This window comes from Carya illinoinensis, chromosome 3 (genome assembly GCF_018687715.1).
Source record: "Carya illinoinensis cultivar Pawnee chromosome 3, C.illinoinensisPawnee_v1, whole genome shotgun sequence".
Classification (NCBI taxonomy): Eukaryota; Viridiplantae; Streptophyta; class Magnoliopsida; order Fagales; family Juglandaceae; genus Carya; species Carya illinoinensis.
Window position 1 is genome coordinate 45,084,299 of NC_056754.1, and position 23,621 is coordinate 45,107,919.

The 23,621-nt window shown below is 36.0% G+C and overlaps 1 protein-coding gene across 1 annotated transcript; it reads left to right on the plus strand.

Annotated features, from left to right (window-relative positions):
* The first annotated feature begins 886 nt into the window (after positions 1 to 886).
* On the plus strand, positions 887 to 1,765 carry LOC122304363. Its single transcript, XM_043116590.1, has one exon. The coding sequence runs from the start codon at positions 961 to 963 to the stop codon at positions 1,516 to 1,518; it is 558 nt and encodes a 185-aa protein (XP_042972524.1). The 5' UTR covers positions 887 to 960; the 3' UTR covers positions 1,519 to 1,765.
* Positions 1,766 to 23,621: the final 21,856 nt, after the last annotated feature.

Below are 23,621 nucleotides of genomic sequence, written 5' to 3' on the forward strand. Positions count from 1 at the left end.
AATATTCATTCAATATAAAATATAAATATTTTGACAATTTTACTTTATCAATTTATCAATTCTTTTACCTTTAAAACCAAACATTTGAACTTTATTAAAAAAATAAATAATAGGCTAGGATAATTCCCTTGAAAGAAGTGAGTCTATTATGAAAAGAGTAATGCTACATATAATTATAAAATATGTAAATATCGTACAATTCATTTAAAAAATAATAAAATTTATTATTAAAAGAATTAATTTTCTTTTATGTAAGTTCTGTATTTATTTTTTAAAAATTATTACATGATATTTATACAATCATAATTATAAATATTATTTATTTTATAAAATTTAAAATAATTTATAAAGTTAATAAATCTGAAAAATATCTAAAAAAACAATCAACTTTTTAATTATGATCATACCTTTTTTTAAGAGAAATAGCTAAGCTTGGACACATTGTATCTGGTCAAGACTTAAATTATGATCCCTAATAATATTCGGCAGTCGGGGGCATAAAAGGAAATCGACTCCATCCAAAACTAACACCATTCTGGTGTCGCTTTTTTATCCCAAAACGGACGTACACGACCCAACAACACGCCTTCCACGTCATCCACCTTTCCCAATATTGCCACCACACTGACACGGCAGCTTTAATACTTCGCAAATTCCCGCCCTTTTCTCCACACTGCACCACTACCCAACAGTACTTGCTGCCACGTTACTATCCCAAATCTACTTTCCACGTGGCACCATCAAATAACATTACACACTAATCAGGCGGCTAGTTTTCACAGATCGGGTATTGCCTTCAGTAGAACCCACCAAAAAATGCCAGATCCTTCTTCTCCACGCGCCTGTGGAAAACCGTACCTCTCCCAGAAAATATTTATATACTCGCGATGACTTGCTTCTTCGGCACCTTCTGGCAGCCTCTGCTTCTCTCTCGAAAGCCGCACTCTAACTACAAGAGAAATGGAAGACACGCCAAAACGGCACCGCTACGACGCGGCGGCCTCAGAGAACACGGTCGGTGTGAGTGATGACCTTTTGGCTTGGCTGTACGTGGACGAGGACGCAGTTTCGCACCTAATGGAGCTGCTGGAGGACGACGCGGAGAAGGGCTCGGTAAGTTCTGCCACCACCGCAGGCTCCATGAAGGCAGCAAAAGTGAGGTTTATTGAATATCCGTACTCGTTGCCGTTGATTTTCCAGCCTTCGACTTCGTACGTCACCATCAACGGCAACGAAGAGAGCTGCGGGTCTTCGTTCTCGGAGTCGGACTCATCAGTGATGGCTAGTGTCGATATGAGGGGGATGCTAAGCATTGGGAAGCGGCTAGCGCTGTTAGGAGAAGAGGCGTTTGCGTTCGGCGAATGGAGCGTGGGGGAAGGGACGGGGGAGCCAAGCGAAGAAGAGACGCGTGGATGGTCGGTTGTTTCTAGGGAAGGAGGAGCAATGGACGGCTGTGATGTGTTTGAATGGGATGATAAAATGCTGGAGAGGTTTCTGGGTGAAGATTTGGAGCAGTGAATAGTGAGGGTTTGTAATTTCTTTACATTTTAAAAAAGAAGTGTGAAATGTAAATAGAATATTAGAATATACGGAGAAAAGTAGGAAGAGAATCGTTTCCCTTCCTCTCTATGTTTTTTTTTTTGTTTGGTTAGTTCTGTAAAGAGTACTTACCCAGAAAGTTGAATAGGAAGGAAGGAGAGAGAATAGTAGGCAAACACTTCTATTTTCATTTTTTTTTTATTGCATCTCTTTCTTCTTTTTGTTATAATGTTTTTGCAAAGATAAAAGAAAAAATAGACCTAAGAAATTATAGAAGAACTTGTTATTTTATGCTTTAATAGCATTATTAATGGATTATAAGGATATAAATGATAATTTTGATGAATATAATAATAAATTTAAATTTTAGATATTTTAGTTGCATAAGTTTAATATTGAAATACTTATTTTTTTATTATATAATAATTTAAGATAAATTTGATTTTAAGTATTTATATTAGATTATCTATTTATTTTTTATATAATAATGAGTAATTAATAATTTAAAAGATATTTAATTTTTAATTTAAAAAATATCTAATTTTTTTAATTATTAATTTATTTTATTTTATTATATTTTACTATTTAATTTAATGAAATTCACATAAATATTATAGAAGTAGACAGAAAGAAGAAAGTTATAATAAAATAATAAAATAAATATTTAATATGTGTAATATTTATTAAATTTAATTTTAAATTTGAATCGAGTGTAATTAAAATTTACTGTAAATAACATTTGGTTAATTTAATGTAAAAGTATTTTATGACCTATTAATTATTTAAAGATAATTTTTTTATGTTTAAATATTCAATGAGGATGTCCCAAAGATCTAAAACATACGGACACGTTTTCATTTAATGTAAAAAGGGTAAGTAGGGGTATTTAACTTTACGGGTCGGAGGGAGTGTCAGGGAGGTGAAGAAGAGTTGGTAATTAAAAGCATGCAATAAGAATGGAGAGGGTACACCTACCCTATAGACTAGAGAGGGGTACATTTAAGTTGGTTGCATCTCGTGTTTCTCGTGGGAAGACTTAATTCAGTGGTTGATATCAATTTATTTTAATTCATCTTATTTAATTATTATAATATTTTTAAATTTTAATATAAAATATAATAATTAATTAATTTTTTTAAATTTTAAAATAATAATAATATTTTATTTAATTTTTAACTTTTACCACAACTTAATATTTAAACTTCATCCAATACAATACAAGAGCACGAGATAGTAACACCTTTTTTCTAAAGACAGGATTATGGTATTCCTCTATATGCTATCTTGATGCTTAAGAAAATATATGATGTTTTTATTTATTTTAAAACGTATTTTTTAGCTATCATGAGATTAAGTGCATGTTTGGAATGCCTTTTAGCTATCTTGAAATTAAGTGCATGTTTGAAATTATAGTAGAAGATATAGTTATAGTTTAAGTAATAAATTTTACTATTAAGAAGTTATTTACTGTTTTATAACTATATTTTTAAAATATTTTTAAATATGTTAAATTTGTTTGGAAACAAATTAAAAGAGTATTTTTAAGGTAGAAATGATGATCATTTAATTTTTTTAAAATTATGACTATATTCTTAAAAGTTTAAGTTCATATTTGGGATTGTGGTGACTTATAACTTACGTAATAAGTTCAGCTATTAAAAAGTTATTTACTATTTAATAACTATATGTTTAAAGTACTTTCAAATATGTTGCATTTGTTTGTAAATAAATTTTTAAAAAATACTTTTTAAGATAGAATTGACAATTATTTGATTTTTTAAAAATTATAAAAATATCCTTAAAAGTTTGAACATTATAATTATCCGAAAGTTATATGGATATATTTGTCCAATTACAATCATTTTTAAATTTAAATTACATTTTGTATTATCTAGAAAAACGGTTTTGAGGAAAAACATCATTCTCAAACGTACTTTTAAATTATTTGAGATTAAAAATTACTTTAATATGTAAAATTTAAACAACCTAAATTTTCTATTAAAGAGTTTAAGACTATTTAAGCACTCTTTAGAACTCCTAACACAATCCCAAATAGGTCATACAAGTTGTAATTATCTGAAAATTGTATGGGTATATTTATCTATTGACTGTCTTTCTAAAATTTAAACTATATTCCAGATTATCCGAAAAACCAAGAATGATTTTTTTTTCTCAACTTTATTTTAACTTATTTGAAATTAAAAAATCTTTTAATATATAACACCCAAACAAGTTAAGTTTTCCATTAAAAAGCATTTAAAGCTATTTAAACATTTTTTAAAACACCTAATGCAACCCGGCCTTAAATAGTACTCTAATATCTAACAACATAAAATTACCAATAAAGAGCTTTTGGGTCTATTCAAACAATTTTTACGACCCTAATACAACCTTAAATAGACGCTAAAGATCATTGAGATGGACTAAGCTACCTCTATTACAAATTAAAGTTGGACTAATATGCCCCTTCTCTTTTGACAATCCAAATCAAACCATACGATCCAAATCAAACCATCCACAAATCACCATCTCTATTACATGCCGGCGTGGAAAAACGACAGAGACAAAGTTGCTAAGAAGGTGAAGGTTGTGGTGTTCGTGGAAGGAAGTGCCAGTGTGTTTGTGGAAGAAGGTGTCAATTGTTGAGGGTTGATGCCCTAGAGACTAAGGTTTGGTTTGGTCATCAAGATTTCTCATCTCAAACACAAAATTCTCGTCTCATCATTATAACTTTCCCAAATCCTCATACAAAATATAATAAACAATTCAACTTTTTATTAACTTTTTCAAATTCTAAAATAATAATAATATTAAAATATAATATTTTAATATTTTATCTTAGAATTCAAAATTCTCATCTGAGAAATCTTAATGGCCAAGCAGAACAAGTATGACTGTTGGGCCAGATGGGCCTTAGTGAAATAAAGGTTGAGGCTTCAAGTGGCATGAGGCTTTTGGGCCAAGGTCAGGAGACTGTTTGGAAGTTAACTAGATTTACTTAAATGTTCTCGATTGAATTTGTAGTCCTGCGTCTAAGTTTGTTAAGGGTGTTTACGTACTTTAATTGCTTTCAAATATAAGCTCTGTAACCTAATAGTTACTCATCATCCAAAATATTCCCATATTGTTTCAGACAATTGGAGGAGCTCTCCTCAAAGAGAGCACTTTACTATCCATTTCAATACAATACGGCCACAACTCCAGATTCCTTCTACATTCATACATTTCATTGATCCCTAGTTGTAACAAAGTGGTATCAGAGACCTCGTTCCTCCCCTACTTCCATGGCTGATGGCACGCGATTTAAGGATCTCTAGGAAGGATTTCAATCCTTCAATAAGACGACAGTGGCTCACATTAAACATTCAAATTCCTAGTTTACTACAATTGGGATGGAAATATAGGCAATGCATAAACAAATGGAGAGCAAAATGTAGCAATTCTCACCCATTGCTGCAAATCTGCACAAAAACAACAACTAGAGGTTAGGAGGATCTTGCAGTCACAAGGATGCACATCAAGATTAGATTATACCTCATACAGTTGAGATACTTCCTAGAGCAATACATTTAGATTTCCCCACCTTTCATGATGAGGACCCCCATGGTTGGCTGTATAAGGTGAACCAATTCTTCACTTTCCATAACAATTTACCACATCATCATTTAAGGCTTATTTCCTTTTATACGGAGGGCAAGGCCCTAGTATGGTTTCAGGTTTAGATGAATATGGCCTGCTATCTAATTGGGATGGATTTGTGAGGGCGTTATAATTAGATTTGGGCCTAGCAGTTATGATGACCCCCATGGATCAGTTGACTAGGCTGAGACAAAGTGGAACTGTGGAAGAATATAAGGCTCATTTTAAAACCTTTTCTAATAGGCTTAGAGGGTTATTAGAACAGTATAAACTAAGTTGTTTCCTAAGTAGTCTAAGAGATGAAATCCAATTGCTGGTGCATATGTTTAACCTAAACAACCTCAACTCAACCTATAGCCTTGCTAAAGTACCATAAGATAATGTTTCCCTCCACAAAAAGCTTATACCCTGAAACCCTCACTAACCATCACATTGAACCAGCCTCACTCAAAATCAACCCAACCCACCAAAACCCTGACACTCTAAAAAATTCTAGAAAGGCAGTAGTGTTTGTGCAAAAGATTAGTGAAAATCAGATGAAGGATAGAAGGGAAAAGAGCTTATGCTACCGATGTGATTCAAAGTGGCACCCAAAGTATTGTTTTCAAAGCCCAAAACTATTTTTAATTGAAGAGATAGTTGAGGATTTGGATATTAATGAAGAAGGGTTAGACACATTGACTGATCAAGAGGGAGGTTTGGGCTTGATAAATCCAGGAAATAACTAGAAATATAATTACATGCTATGATAGGGTCACTCAACCCAAAAACAATGCATGTTAAATGAACAATTGGCAGTCGATGGGTCATAATTTTGATAGACTTGGGAAGTATGCACAATTTTCTAAACCCAGCCTTATTTTCTTGGGTCCAATTTCCTGTCATAACAGAGGAAAAGGTGAAGGCTAAAGTGGCGAATGGGGATCAAGTGGACAGTGAAGGAAAAGTGATCGGGGTATATGTCAATATTCAAGGGTAGGTTTTTAATGTAGGCTTTTACCTACTGGTTTTGGCAGGATGAGATATGGTTTTAGGGGTGCAATGGCTTCAAGGGCTCAGCTCAATCCTATGAAATTTCAAGGAACTAACAATGCAATTTTCCCTCAACAGTGTGGCTGTCAAATTGAACGGGCAGAGTGTTAACACGTGGATTGAAGAGGGTTCTGTGAACAGTTCCAATCACATGTAGAACAGGGGTATTTTACTGCAATTAATTGATAAGGTTCCAACATACTAAACACTAATAAACAAGTAATAAACACCATACCTGAACCCATACAGCAACTAATAAACAAGTACCTTAGCATTTTTTCATCTCCAACTAGCCTTCCCCCTAACCGAACCCATGATCACTTCATTACCCTTCAGCTTGGCACTAAACCAATTTCAGCCCGACCTTACTATTACCCTTATTTTCAGAAGGATGAGATTGAAATAATAGTGAAGGAGTTGTTGGACTTAGAGGTCATTCATCCTAGCCAAAGTCCCTATTCCTCACCGTCTTATTGGTGAGAAATGTGGACGGGACATGGAGGTTATGTGTGGATTATAAGACGTTGAACATCATCACTATCAAGGATAAATATCCTATACCAGTCATGGAAGAGTTGATGGATGAGCTACATGGAGCCAAAACTTTTTCTAAGCTCGACTTGAGGTTGAGCTACCATCAAATCAGGTTGAGGCTAGAAGATGTTCTTAAGATTGCTTTTAGAGCATTACGAGTTCCTAGTCATACCCTTTGACTTGACTAATGCACTTTCAACATTTCAAAGCCTCATGAATCAGTTTTTAAACCTCTTCTTAGACATTTTATTTTTGTGTTTTTTTTTTTAATTATATCCTAATCTATAGCAGGGATGTTGAGACTCACTTGAGACACCTAAGGGTGACTTTTGACATTCTAAGGCAAAACCAGTTTTTTGCTCAAATGAGCAAGTGCTTCTTTGGCTATGCAAAAATTGCTTATTTAGGCCATCTCATATCTAGCCAGAATATTCTTGCTGACCCAGAGAAATTGAAGGCAATGCTGGAGTGGCCTGTGCCGAATCCATCAAGGCCTTAAGAGTTTTTTTGGGCCTCACAAACTAAAAGGTTTGTGAGGGGTTATAGGGCCATTGCTACAAAGTTGACTAGTTTATTAAAGAAGGATGGTTTCAAGTGGGATGAAGGTGCTCAAGCTACCTTTGAGAAACTGAAAACAACCATGACTCAACCACCAGTTTTGGTTTTACAAAAATTTCAATTACCCTTTACTATAGAGTGTGATGCCTCTGATGAGGCCATTTGGGCTGTTTTGATATAAAAGGTAAACCCCTTGCATTTTTTAGTCAAACATTAACAGGGAGGGCCCTAGGCATGTCAACCTACAAAAAATAGTTGTTGGCACTGGTTTCAGCAATGCAAAAGTGGCTGCCCTACTTGTTGGGCCAATCCTTTGTAGTCAAAACTGACCACCAAAGTCTTAAGCTCCTACTAGACCAAAGGGTGGGAACAACCATGCAGCAAAACTGGGTCTCCAAACTCATGGGCTATAATTTTATTGTGGAATATAAGAAGGTTAGGGAGAACTTGGTGGCAAATGCATTGTCTCGGAAAAATGTTACAACTGAAACTTCTGTAGCTATTATTTCTCTACCTAATTGGGATTGGGTGGCTGGAGTTAAGTCTCTCTATAGCTCTTATGAGAAGGCTCAAGCCTCATGGAAAAAGCACCAAGAAGGAAGCTTACCACAACAGTACTCAATAAAAAATGGAATTCTGCTCTACAAAAATAGAATATACATCCTTGCCAACCCAAACTTGATTACCAAACTCTTGCAGTTGGTACATAGTCGCCCCATGGGGGGCCACTTGGGCTTTGAAAAAACTAGCCATTGACTTAAAAGAGACTTCTACTAGCCAAGTCAACAGACTTAAGAACATTTCTGAGGATTTGTGACATTTGTCACATAGTAAAAGTAGACAACACGCTCCCATCTGGGGGGTTCAATGCCCTATGGGTAATGATGGACAGGTTTACCAAATATGCCTACTTTATACCTATTTCACACCCTATACAGCCACGGTGATAACAAATTTGTTTTTAAGGCACATTTTCAAGCTCCATGGGATGCCTATCTCTATTATATTTGACAAAGACCCAACGTTTACTAGTAAATTTTGGAGGGAACTGTTCTCTTTGCAAGGAGTTCAACCAGCTTTTAGCACTAACTACCCCCAAATGGATGGATAGAAGCTGGGTTGAAAACTATCTTCTGAGCTATGTCAGTGATAATCCTAAGGATTGGTCTAACTGGATTGTCCTAGCCAATGGTGCTACAACTCTAATCAACATGCCTTAACCAAGTGACCCCCTTTGAGGCCCTTTACACCACAAGTAGAGTCAAGGTTAAGGAAGTGGAAATTAACTTACAAGAGCGAGACAAGTTGTGGTAGCTGTTAAAAGAAAACTTGGTTAGAGCTCAAGAAAGGATGAAGAAAAATGCAAACTTGAAAAGAAAGGAGCAACGGTACTAGGTGGGTGATTGGATCTATTTAAGACTGCAATCATATTGACAATCCTCAATCCATCAATGCCAAAACCTCAAACTTTCTCCCGAGTATTTGGCCCCTTCAAAGTGGAACAAACAATGGGAGAAGTGGCGGATCACCTTCAACTACCAGTAATAGCCCAGATCCACAACGTCTTCCATGTTTCTTAGCTAAAAAGAAAATTAGGGCAAAATGTTAACCATTTAACCACTCTGCCACCAATCACATTAAGGGGGGGTTTTCAAACCAAAACTAGAAGAAATAATAACGAGGAGGATAAGGAAGGTAAAGAACAGACCTTTGGTGGAGCTATTGGTTCGATGGCAGGCACATCCGACAGAAGAGGTTTTGTGGGAATCATACCACCAGTTGTGCGAAGCTTTCCCTCACCTTGTGGCAAGGTGTTCATGGAGGGGGGATTTGTTACATGTCGGCATGGAGAAAAGATTGAGACGAAGTTACTGTTAAGGTGAAGGCCGTGGTGTTCGTGAAAGGAAGTGTCAGTGTGTTTGAGGAAGGAGGTGTCGATTGCTGAGGGTTGATGCCCTAGAGACTAATTATGAAGGTTGGGCCAGATAGGCCTTAGTGAAATAAAGGGTGAGAGCTTCAAGTGGCAGGAGGCTTTTGGGCCAAGGACCAAGAGGCTATTTGGGCCAAGGACCAAGAGACTATTTGGGCCAAGTTAACTAGATTTACTTAATGTTTTCAATTATATTTGTAGTCTTGCATCTAAGTGGCCATAGGCCTTAGTTTGTTAAGGGTTTTTACGTACTTTAATTGCTCGTATATAAGATTTGTAACCTGACGGTTACTCATCATCTAGAATATCCCTATATGTTTCAACAATTGGAAGAGCTCCCTTCAAAGAGAGCACTTTACTCTCCATTTCAATACAATATGATTATCAACTCTAGATTTATTTTACATTCATACATTTCATTGATCCCAAGTTGTAACAATCTCACATCCTAATCTGGCCAAAAATCTGCACAACACTAGCTACAAATATCCAACAAAACTAGATCCAAGGCACTGCTTGAGACTTCATAGACTAGAGCCACCGTAGTGTTGTGTGTTTAGATCTACCCACAACAAACTACATCATGGGTTTGAGAGGTAGAGACTCATGGAAAATCCATGCCATGGGTTTGAGAAGCAGAAACCCACGGCAGACCCACATTGTGGATCCATATCGAAATGTAAATGAGTTGAATTTGAACAAATATCACATGATTAACTTCTGTACATTTAATTTTTATTCGGGCGCCAATCAAATTTCAAGCTTTATAACCGATTTGTATTATATGATTCACAAATAACTCATTTAATATTGAGAAATGATTTGTATAAATCCCGAATAGATAAGCCACATACAAGCTTTTGTAAAAAAGTAGACTCCACTTTAAAAAAAAAAATGTAAAAAAGCTATTCTTTATTGGTAGAACCCACTTTTTTACAAAAAAATTGTATAAATGATGGGTACCATGATGGACTGAATCTTCAAAATCCCTTACAAGTTTCAAATGGGCCAATCACAAAGTCAAGAGTTAAGAAAATTTCGGAAGCAATGTAAGGATTGGTGCAATTTACTTGGGCTGAGTTTGCAAATTTATCGAGTAAAATCCCAACATTCAAGATGAGCTTGAAAGAAGAAGAACTAACTTTAATATATGTGAAACAAGCTACAAAGGGGGGCTGCATAGCTTAGTAGTTTAGTGTAGACTTTTTATTTCATTAAGTATAGGCGTTTGGGCCTATTTTATGTTTCTATAGGTGTAGGCATTTGAGCCTATTTAATTCATTAAGTGAACCTCTTTTAATTAGTTATAGGAGTGTTGTTTAGGGTATTTTGGACTTGAAGATGCTCAACCCATGTCTTTTAATTGTTGAAGGCCTTATCTAGCCCTAGGGTTTTATGGAAGGGATCAAAATCATGTAGCCGCATTTTCCAAATAAGTTGTTTACATTAATGAAGTTTCTTCATAGAATACTTTTAGTTTTTTTTACTTGTTCTTGATTGAACTAAGAACTTATCAAAGGCAAACCCTTTGTACTGTTCTCACCAAATCTAGGTTCTTGAAAAAATATTTCAACGGGTCTACATCTTCTTGAGTTGATTCTTGGCTTTTTTGGATAAGTTTTCAATTTGATTGAAGGTTCAAGGGATTTCAATCCCACGGGTTCACATCATTTGGTATTCAGAGCTCGGTTCCAAATCAAGTCTGATTTATTGTTTTTAATTCTTGCATTTTGGTTTTGTCTTAGGTGTATTCTAGGGTTTTCTATGCTGATATTATTGTTAATTTCATATGTTTGAATTCAAGTATGTAATTTTCACAATTGATTACTCGTGTACTTGATTCAAGAATTCAAATCTACGAATTCTTTAATTGATTACACAAATCTTTGCTTTAATTTCCAGATCTTAATTCCATTTCATTTTCGCTTGTCCTTTGTCTATTTTTGTTTCTTCTTGATTGAAATCGGATAAATCCTTTTCAAAAATTACAATTATTGTTGCTGCTTGTGATCGAATATGAGTTAAAAAAAAAAAACAATGTATTCAAAGGTTACTGCATAGTTATTTAAAAAACATAAGAAAGAAAGACATTTCAGAAATGGCTATTTGATGTACTTTGCAATCCGAACATTAAAGTGATTTGGTGTTGATTGATTTTTATCTTCAAAGGGGTCGAATATGTCATCTTAGTATATGTTTTCCTAATTGCTCTTTTTCTTGTACAAAGTCCTTGAGATCTGTGTCATTTTATTCATTTCTTGTTACTTGAATCTATTGCTGGTTGGAATAATATAAGGTTGTGTCTTGATTTAGTTTAACTAGTTCTTAAAGAACTTGAAAGGGAAAACAGGTGAGGTAAAAAGGCAAAAGTGGGTGAGAATAGTATTGAAGAAAGCCAAAAGAGTAAAACGCAAGCGGAGTGACAATATTTGAGCGTAAACACATAAGGGAGTGTGTGGGATTTTATCACTAACATTCTTGTTTGCAGCGCATTAAAAATATCTCATAAGAGTGACTCAACACCTAAGGAGGAGATGGATAACTCATTTTGTGTGTTCCAGGCCATACAACAATAGTTTGAATACTTGAAATTGGTGTTGGGGAAGGTGAGGGATAGGATGAATCAACAAGAGGTAGTGATTAGAAATCTACAAGGTGGGCAAGATATGAGGAGACATGAGCCTAGCGTTGAAAATGAGTATGAGAGTAGAGAAGATGTTGAAGATGAGGAAGACATAGCATTTGAAGTTGGAATGGGTGGGCATACCCAGAGGAGGTAGGTGTGGGAAAGGACTTAGGAGAAATCCAAGTGGTTGAGATAGGGTAGATAGGAACCTTGGAAGCATCAAAATGAAAATACCATCTTTTCAAAGTAGGAATAACCCTGAAGTCTATTTAGAGTGAGAGAAAAAAATAGAGTTGATTTTTTATATTCACAATTATTCGAAGGAGAAGAAGGTGAAATTAACGGTAATTGAGTTCACTGATTATGTAATTATTTGGTAGGATCAATTAGTGACCAATAGGAGGAGGAATTATGAAAGACCTGTAAAAACATGGGGTGAATTGAAAGCTCTCACGAGACGGAGATTTGTACCTAGTCACTACTATAGAGGCCTCTACCAAAACTTATAAAACCTTACACAAGGGTTTATGAGTGTAGATGATTACCATAAGAAGATGGAGGTGGCTATGATTCGAGCTAATGTAGAGGAGGATCGAGAGGCCACAATGGCCAAATTTTTAAGTGGTTTGAATAGGGACATAGCCAATGCAGTTGAGTTGCAATATTATGTGAAGGTAGAAGACATGGTGCACATGGCTATGAAGGTAAAGAGGCAGTTAAAGAGAAAGGGGGCACTAAGGTATACTTCTGTTTCTAGCACTCATTGGAAACCAAAATAGGATAGAAATGATCGAGTTGTAGTAAAGGGGAAGGCTGAACCACCTAAGAGAAAAAATGAGGGAACCAGCAAGAACAAACCCAAGGTAGATTTCCAATCTTCAAGGAATAGAGATATTAAATATTTTAAATATATGGGTTCAGGGCACATCGCGTCTTAATGTCCAAACAAGTGGGTGATGGTTATGCATGTGGGTGATGGTTATGCATGACATTGTGGAGGTGATGTGACTCACTCAAAAATGAGTAGCACTAATGCTATCCCAAGTGCAGGAGGATGTCGTGTAATAATTAGGAATAAATTCCTAGATCGTCTCCTCAGGGAAAGTTACTTAAAATTAAACTCGTTGAAAAATGTGAAAAATTTCACAAAGAGAAAACAAGAGGATGATATGTGCAATGGATGGAAGAGGTTACTAGTCATGGACTAGATTCATATTTTTAGATTTTTAATTGTCGGATTGGAATGTAAATGACTAATAGATTAAATTCAGAGATTAATAAAACTAAATTAAGAATTAAACTAGATTAGAAAGTAATTGACAAAACATGCATTGAAAATTGAAAAGCCTCAAAATCAATATTCTAGGGTTTATCATTGTATCTAAATCACAAATTCTCAAATTAAATCATAACAATTGTAATCACTATTAAAATGAAAGCTTAATGAAACAATAAAAATAAATAACATGAAATAAGTAAACAACAATTAAATTACCCAACTAAAACAAAAACAAAAGCTCTCTCATTCACTTTCTGAAAAATATAATTCAAACCAACTAAATCTCCTCTAGAAAAATAAATCTAAACCGACTCACTTCACTTTACGAACAAGAAAAGGCTAATAACGTAAAGTAAAAAAGAAAAAGAAAAAGAACAGCCGAAAGCTAAGAACAAGTTACAAGAAGCAAGAGGAAAACTATAAGTAAACCAAGCGGGAACAAAAACTCACGCTCTCCAGCAAAAGAAATAACTAAAAGAAACTCAAAACTTCAGCTAAGAACGAATGAGAAAACAACAGCCGTCCACCCTACTGTCTGAACGGAAGAAAAATAAAATAAAATAAAATAAACTCAGCCCACTCTACTGCTACCAGGTCTGGAACGAAAACAAAATAAAGCTTGAAAACAAAAACTGCCGCCTTGCGTCCAAATGAAAAAGAAGAGAAAATAAAAACTGTAGCCGAATGAAAAACCAAAAGAAAGTGCAAGAAAGATAAGCTGGCTGCCCAGCGTCTAAAACAAAAGAAAGAAAACAAAATAAAACTCAAAGTTATGAACTAATATGCTGCTGCTGCTAGCTTCTAAACAAAAAGAAAATAAGTAAAAAAAACTACCACTGGTGTTGCTGCCTCCAGCTAAATAAATACTCATCTCCTGCTGTCCAGCTTAAACGAAAGAAAGAAGGAAATAAAATCTGCTGCTGCTGCTTTCCGTCCAGCTGTCTTCCATGATCCCATGTGTTCTCCTGCTGCCCCAGATGCTAAAGGCTACCACCAAACGAGAAAGAAAGAATTAAATCTCTGCTGTCTCCCATTCTTCTCCTTCAACGTGCTGCTTTCCAACGAAATGATGCATGAGCTGCATTACTCCTGCTTTCCGAGTGTGCTTTCTGAATGAGTGCTCTGCTGGTTTGCATGTGTGAGTTGCTGTGGTCCATGTGATGCTATTGATCTCCTGCTGCACGTCCAGCTACTCGGAAAAGAGAGAACAAATCTGCTGCTGCTTTCCGTCCAGCTGTCTTCCATGATCCCATGTGTTCTCCTGCTGCCCCAGATGCTAAAGGCTACCACCAAACGAGAAAGAAAGAATTAAATCTCTGCTGTCTCCCATTCTTCTCCTTCAACGTGCTGCTTTCCAACGAAATGATGCATGAGCTGCATTACTCCTGCTTTCCGAGTGTGCTTTCTGAATGAGTGCTCTGCTGGTTTGCATGTGTGAGTTGCTGTGGTCCATGTGATGCTATTGATCTCCTGCTGCACGTCCAGCTACTCGGAAAAGAGAGAACAAATCTGCTGCTGCATGTGCATGGTTCTGTTCTGTCAAAGTTGAAGGCTAGCTGCTTTATTCTTCTGCCGATCTGCTGCACGTTCGTGTGAGTTTCTTTCTGCATGTGTGAGTGGGTTGTTGTGTGCTGTCCGAATGAGTTTGTTGCTGCATGTGTGTTGCATGTGTGAGTGGCTGCTGTCACGTTTATTGCATGTGAGCTGCATGTGTAAGTTGGTCCCATGCATGGTCCGAATGAGTTGCTGTCTGCATGTGTAAGTTGGTCCCATGCATGGTCCGAGTGAGTGCTTTGCTGCTGTGTTTGTTCTGCTGCATGGTTGCTGTCCATGTGGTCCGAATGAGTGGTTGCTGCATGGTGTCCGTGTGGTCTGCATGTGCATTGTGTGAGTCACTTTTCTGCATGTGTGAGCTGGTGTGAGTGCAGTTCCGAGTGAGTGCTTTGTTGCTGTGTTTGTTCTGCTGCATGGTTGCTGTCCGAATGCAAAAGAGATTAACAGACAAATATTGCACACAAATCTTGCAGGCACCAGCTGGTATGAACTCGTTGACAGCTTCAAATATTAATTGGCTATTAGATTCTTTAATGCAGTAAACTAATGGAAACAAATCGAATAGAAGAGGTTGGAATGAGATTGAATACGAGGAAACCGGCAAACAAGAGCATGTTGAACTGTTCTTGTTGGTGGAAGTTGGAACGGTGTTGGATGAATCTGATCTGTTTTGGGGAGAAAAATAAAAAGAAATAAGACACAATTTGTAGCCAAGAATTTAATGCCGAGGATGCCCTATGGTTATGGGTTGGCAAGAAGTGCTTCTATCTTTTGAAGATGGAAAGATAGCTCAAGAAACCTTATGAACATGAAGAACAAGGAGAACAATGGTACAAACACAAATGATAATAGAAAGCAAGAAAAATTATGGACTAGAATGCACAGTAATCAATAGTTGGTAGAATTCAAGCAGAAATTCATGCTTTTAATCAATTAAAATCACAACTTTGATTTATTCACTTTAACCATTTTTCCATTTAAAACCAATAATAATGTCATGATGAATTTAAAATACATTGGTTTTAAATAGCTAAAATATGCAATATTTCAGATCAATCATGATGACTGAGAGTGAGGATGATAGTGATGAGAAGCCTGAGTTGGTCGATGCTAGTGATGATGATGGAGTGAAATACCCCGTAAAAGGTGAGTTTCTAGTTGTCAAGCGTGCTCTTAATATGCAAATTAAGGTAGATGATATGAAGCAGCAAAGAAAGAACATATTTTATACTAGATGTTATATAAACAACAAGGTGTGTAGTATGATTATAGACGGGGGAAGTTGCACTAATGTAGCTAGTACCACCCTAGTTGAGAAGTTGAGCTTACCTTTACGGAAGCATCCTAGACTTTATAAGTTGCAGTGGTTGAATGAATGTGGAAAGGTCAAGGTCAATAAGTAGGTTTTGGTGGCTTTTACCATTGGGATGTATAGTGATGAGATGCTTTATGATGTAGTTTCTATGTATGCTGGCCATATTTTGTTGAGAAGGCTGTGGCAGTATGATAGGAGGGCGATTTATGATAGGTTTAGGAACAGGTACAATTTTTTAAATGATGAAAAAATAATCAAGCTTGCTCTTTAATCCCAAAACAGGTATATGAGGACCAACTGAAACCGAAAAATGAGATTGAGCAAAAAAGAAAGGGCGAGGCTGAAACACACGAAAGAAAATGAGAGAAAAGAAAAATGAGGGTGAGGCCAAAACCTCAAGAAAAAAAGAAAGTGAAAAAGAAAATAGAGAGGTGGCTGAGAATAAAGAAAAAGAGAGTGTAGCCACAAGAGAAAAAAGAAAGACAACCTGCAGAGAGAAAAGAAAAGACAAAAATGAGTTTTTATGCAAAGTAAAGTGAGGTTAAGAGAGCCTTCTTAGTAGATCAGTTTATGATTTTTCTTGTTTACAAAGAATTTTATCGTAATTTTGATGAAACTAACAAATCTCTTCCTAATTTGGCTGTTTTTTTGTTGCAAGAGTTCGACAATGTATTTCCGAAGGAGATGCCAAGTAGGTTACCACCCATTAGAGGAATTGAGCATCAAATTGATTTTGTACCTAGAGCTGTTATTTCAAACTGACCAACTTATAAGAGTAATCTAGAGGAGACAAAAGAGTTTCAAATGCTAGTTGAAGATTTGATGAACAAGAGGTACGTGAAAGAATGCATGAGTCTATGCATAGTACCAGTGCTACTAGTGCCAAAAAATGATGGGACTTGGAGGTGTGTTGATTGTAGAACGGTCAACAATATTACGATAAAGTATCGACATCTCATTCCTAAATTAGATGATATGGTTGATGAATTGTATTGCTCATATATTTTCAGTAAAATAGATCTTAAAAGTGGATATCATCAAATTAGAATGAAAGATGGAGATGAATGGAAAACTACTTTTAAGACTAAATATGGACTTTATGAATGGTTGGTAATGTCATTTGGACTTACAAATGCGCCTAGTACTTTCATGAGATTAATGAACCATGTATTACGTGCGTTCATAGGCAAATTTGTAGTTTTGTACTTTGAAGATTTCCTAGTGTACAACAAGAATTTAGATGAACATATTGAGCATTTGAGATGTGTGTTCGAAATAAAAAGTTGTATGATAATTTTAAGAAATGTACCTATCGCATGGAAAAAGTTATTTTATTTTTATTTTTTTGTTATGTTGTTAGTACAGAAGTATTAAGGTGAATGAAAAAAAATTCAAGGCTATCAAGGAGTGGTAAACACCTAAAGGCATAATTGAGGTAAGAAGCTTTCATGGTGTAACTAGCTTTTATAGGCGTTTTGTCAAAGATTTTAGCACCATTGCTGCACCACTCACTGAAATAATTAAAAAGAATGTTGGATTTCATGGTGGGATTGATCAAGCGAATGCATTTGCTACTATTAAAGAAAGGTTATGTTTTGTACCTATGTTAGCATTACCTGACTTTAATAAAACTATTGATATTGAATTTGATGCCTCAGGAATAGTAATAGAAGCCGTTTTGATGCAGGATAGGTGGCCCCTAGCCTTCTTCAGTGAGAAGCTAAGTGGGGTGGCCCTGAATTATCTCACTTATGACAAAGAATTTTATGCTCTTGTTCGCACTCTAAAGACGTGGCAACACTACCTTTGGCCTAAGGAGTTTGTGATCCACACCGATCATGAATCATTGAAGCATCTCAAGGGTCAAGGTAAATTAAATAAGATACATGCTAGATGGATAGAATACATTGAGACATTTCCTTATGTTATCCATTATAAACAAGGTAAGGAGAACATTGTTGTTGATGCTTTATCATGGAGGTATGTACTTCTTACTTCTATGAGTGCTAAAATGATTGGGTTTGAATTTGTGAAAGACGTGTATGCCAATAACGCTAATTTTTTTGTTGTGTATATGGCATGTGATAAAGCGGCATTTGGTAAGTTTTACAAACATGATGGTTATTTGTTTAAAGAAAGCAAATTGTGTATGTCAAATTGTTCAATGAGTGAATTATTTATGCTTGAGGCACATGGTGGGGGATTACTGTGACACTTTAATGTCAGGAAAACTTTAGAATTTTTACATGAACATTTCTTTTGATCTAGGATGAAAAGAGGCATTACTTGAATATTTTGTAGGTACATTATATGTAGAAAGACCAAATCTAAGGTTTTACTACATGAGTTGTATACACCATTACTCGTTCTTAGTGAGCTATGGGTAGACATATCTATGGATTTTGTTTTGGGGGCTGCCTAAAACAAAAAAGGGTAGATATTCTATTTTTATGGTAGTGGACATATTTAGTAAATGGCAAATTTCATTCCATGCCATAAAGTAGATGATGCCACAAGTATAACTGATTTATTTTTCAAGGAAATAGTGTGACTCCATGGTGTACCTAGGAGTATTATTTTTTATAGAGATATTAAATTCCTTATATACTTTTGGAAGGTTTTGTGGGAAAAATTTGGTACCAAATTTTTATTTTCCATTACTTGTCATCCACAGATTGACGGATAGATTGAAGTAGTCAACAGGACTCTAACTCAACTCTTATGCACTGTCATTCAAAAGAATTTAAAAACTTGGAAAGATTGTTTACCATTTATAGAGTTTGCATATGATAGGACAATGCATACTACTACTTCTTATTCTCCATTTGAAATTGCTTATATTTTAATATACTTACTTCTTTAGATTTGATGCCTTTATCTATTGATGAAATGAGTAGTTTGAATAACAAAAGAAGGTCGAGTTAGTGAAGTCAATGCATGGGAGGGTACGGCTTCAAATTGTGTAGAAGAATGAAAATGTTGCTTCCTGAGCCAATAAAGGGCAAAGGTGTGTCATCTTTGAACCAGGAGATTCAGTTTGGGTTCACATGCACAAAGAAAGATTTCCAGCCCATTGAAGGACTAAATTGCATCATCGAGGAGATGGACCTTTCTAAGTCATTGAGAAAATTAATAATAATGCTTATAAAGTGGATCTTCCATATGAGTATAATGACTTTGCTACTTTCAATGTTTCTTATCTTTCTCCCTTTGATGCAGGTGATGATTTAAGATCGAATCCTTTTGAGGAGAGGTGAAATGATGGGCACCATGGTGTACCAAGTCTTAAAGATCCCTTATAATTTTCAGAAGGGCCAATCACAAAGTCAAGAGCTAAGAAGATTGAGGAAGTAATACAAGAATTGGTGCAATCCATTGCAAATTTATCGAGTAAGACCCCAACATTCAAGATGAGTTTGAAAGAAGAAGAACCAGCTTTAATCCATGTGATATAAGCTATAGAGGGGGGCGACATAGTCTAATGGTTTAGTGTAGACTCTTTGTTTCATTAAGTATAGGAGTGGGCCTACATTATGTTTTTATGGTTGTAGGCGTTTAGGCCTATTTAATTCATTAAGTCAACTTCTTTTAATTAGTTATAGGCATGTAGTTTAGGGTATTTTGGGCTTGAAGATATTTAGCCCATGTCTTTTAATTGTTGAAGGCCTTATCCAGCCCTAGGGTTTCATGGAGGGGATTAAAAGCATGTAGCCACATTTTCCAAATTATTTTTTAATTTGATTAACGTTTCTTCTTAGAAAAGTTTCAATTTTCTCTACTTGTTCTTGATTGAACTAAGAACTTATCAAAGGCAAACCCTTTATGGCATTCTTACCAAATTTAGGTTCTTGAAATAAGATTTCAATGGGTCTAGATCTTCTTGACTTGATTCTTGGCTTTCTTGAGTAAGTTTTCAATTTGATTGTAGGTTCAATGGATTTCAAGTTTTCAATTTGATTGTAAGTTCAATGGATTTCAATCCACGGGTTCACATCAGGGCTTGTCTATTTGAAACTTGTACCTAGCATTACTTTTTAATATTTGAATGAACCCGAATTTGCTCACAAGTAGGGCTACAAATGAATCAAAATGAGTCGAGTTTAAACAGGGATATTCGAGCTCGATTAGTATATTTACTCATTCGAACTTGACTCAAATTCAAATAAAACTCAAATATGATTGTTTGAATTTGGGTCACTAACCATTAGAGTGCAAGAGAGATAGCTTTATAAATTGACCCTATAGTTCCCAATTATGAGTCTATTTCTTTTTCACTCTAGACCCCAAAGTACGATCAAGAACTCCAGGGGATCCAAATTCATATTTCAAAACTATTACCCTTTCCTTGTTGATATATAATCTTCTTTTTTTGAGATATTAACTTTTCTTATATATTATTGGTTTGAATGTTAATTATAAAGTATTTTATTATCACTGTATTATTATGAAATTATCTCTCATTCTATCCACATCAAATGAGTTGTGTCTAGATTAATCCTACAATAGTTGATTGTTAGAAAGGTTGTTTGACTGATAAACCCACTCATTTTAAAGCAAACTCACTCTCTGGAAACATCTTCTTTAACTCAAACCCACCATGTTTTTCCAACATTGACAGTTTCTATGGCTCTCTAATAGATTAACTGCCATCAAAATTCAAATCCTTTAATTTCTTTTTTTTATATGCGGGAGAGAGTAGGAGCGTGAAGGTGACCAGAAGAATGGTATCTCCAAAACCAACTAGAGATTGTTGGGAGCTTCATCTCTAAAATTGTGAAAGTTCATCTCCAAACCAAGGGAAAGAATTGCATTTTAGCATTATACATGGAGATTTTTTTTAATGGGAAGTAAGCTCTTTTTTTGGGTAGAAGAACCCATTTGGTGAGGCTATTTCAACTTCTCCTCACTTCAAATTGATCTTGATACCTATACGTGGGGGTGGGTAGATACAGTTAATTTGTGTCTTTGATTCTTGGAGAAAATCATCATTGCTGTTAGGAAATGCATTTTCGGTCTTAGGGTTTTGGCATTAGGAGGTATTAGCCTGGGAACCAAACTGAGTGGGTCGTTCTGCTTCTTCTTTTTTTTTTTTTTTTTTGAATGAAGACTAATATCATTAATCAAGCTGATAATAGCTCAGAGATTACAATAGACTGAATGCAAAGAGTGCATTCTTCAATGTTATATACATCCTCTAATAACATTACAGTAGATTTTGCTAGATGGTGGGCAGCAGTGTTAGCTTCTCAATAGGCATGAGATGCTTCCCAGCTGTCTATGCTTGCCAGAATATGTTTTACGTCTTCAATTTACAAACCTCCCAAGCTCTAGTCAGTCCCTTGTCCATGAAGCTAGTTGATTACTTGCTTCGAATCCCCTTCAAGGGTGACCTGTCTAAGTTCTAGTCCCTTGCAAAAAAATGGCTGCCAATAGTAGCCCGTGCGCTTCTGCATTAAAGGCTCTTCCTACTAGTAGTCTTGATGCCCTTCGTGCTCCGAAGACAAAGCCTTGGTGGTCCCTGACTAAGACTCCTAGCCTAATTCTACCTATGTCTACCCTTAATGTAGCATCCCAGCTAACTTTGTATGTTCATTTTTCTGGTTTAAGCCAAATTTGCCCCCTCTGGACTGCTTGCTGTTGGGGGACTTCATGAGGTAGATTTGCTTCTTTGAATGCTAGTACTTCTTTTTTAGCTCCTTGAGAGAGAATGGATGGGTGCTTAAAGTCTTTGCCATATACAAAATCATTCCTCATAGACCATATTCCCCTCAATGTGATTGTTGTTTCCTCAAGTTCACTTTGCTCTAGCTTTTGAACTAGCATAGCCCAGATTTTGAAGAAAAGGTCACTATGGAAAGAAATTTTCTGGACCTTGATGCATCCCTGGTTTCACACGTGTCTAGCAATTGCACAACCCCATAGGACATGGCTTGAGGTCTTAGGTTCTAACTTGAATACAGGACACAAATTTTCTTCCACAACTTTCCTTCTCTTTAAGTTTGCTAGGGTGGGAAGGGCTTCACTACATACCCTCCAAATGAAGTGTTTTACTACTGCAGCCACTTTCATCTTCCATAAACTCTTCCACACTGCTAAATCCATGTGCCTGCTTAAGTGCTCACCTTCTACTTCAATCTCTAGTTGTCTTTGGTGATGATAGCCACTCTTAACAGTATATTGCCCATTTGTAGTGAATTGCCAAATCAACTTGTCTTCCTTGCCTCCAAGACTGATGGGGATCAATGTTATGACCTTAATCTCTAGATTTGAAAACATTTCTAGTAGGAGGTCCTCATTCCAACTTCTCTGCCTGGGGTCAATTATATAACTCACCCTGTCACACCAACAATTAATAGCTCTTGGGGAGGTCACTTTAAAATAACATAGGGAGGGTATTCATTTCTCATACCAAAGGTTGATCTTATTTCCATTTCTCACCCTCCACATTAGGCCTGTTTTGAGTACTGGCATGCTAACAAATATACTTCTCCATGCATAGGAGGGACCCGAGCCTAGTTTGGCATCCAATAAATCTCCTGATGGGAAGTACTTCTGTTTAATCACTCTTGAGACTAGAGAGGAAGGGTTTTGTAACATTCTCCAGCTTTGCTTGGCAAGCATAGCTAGGTTGAAGTTTTTGAAGTCCCTGAACCTGAGACCTCCTATCTCTTTGGCTAAGTTGAGTTGATCCCAAGAGATCCACTAGATTTTTGAAGAGTCTTTATTGAATCCCCACCAAAACTTCCTTAGGAGTTGGTTGAGCTTTTGAGTAATGGAATTTGGTAGTAAGTACATTCCCATTGAGTAAGTAGGGATGGTTTAAAGTGCTGCCTTGAGTAGGACTTCTTTGCCTGTAGCAGAAAGCTTATTTGTTTTCCAGTTCACCACTCAAGACCATGTTCTGTCTATGAGTGAATGAAAGGTTGTTATTTTTGTTCTTCCCAATGCTACTAGTAGGCCTAGGTATTTTTCAAATCAACCAGTGGACTTTATGCCTGTTAGTTGTAGAATCTGTGTTTGCCCCACTTTCTAAGTATTCTTACTGAAAAAACCAAGGAGTTGTCCTTGTTAAGTACCTGACCCGATGTGACGCCCCCAAATTCCGTTTGGGATCGGGCGGACATTTGAAGCGTCGAGACATGCAACACAAGGTTACCTGCCCCCGTTCATGACATATAAGATGCAATAATCCTAACATGCATCTAACATTATGCAATATTCGCAGCGGATAATTTTTTTCTTTAGCAATACTATGCACCAAACTGAAAATATCCCAATACTTAAAACATACTTCATACATAAAGATCCATTGAATAATTAAGATCACAGCACTATTCCAAAATAGTTATGATCCAAAAGTACTGGAGATACAACTCCATCGTACAAGTAGTAATTTAACTACTATATTAACATTAACGACGCACCGTCGTTCAGTCGACTGTGTCTAGTTGGTCAGCTCCTGGTCCACCTTCAGATCCTGTAACAAGATCTACCATTCGGGAGGAATGGTAGTTGGGACTACCACAGTGAGATTTGATTACAAATCTCAGCAAGTTAACAAAAAACTTCCACACAGACTAATGATGCATGGATGATAGTAAAAGCATAAATGCAT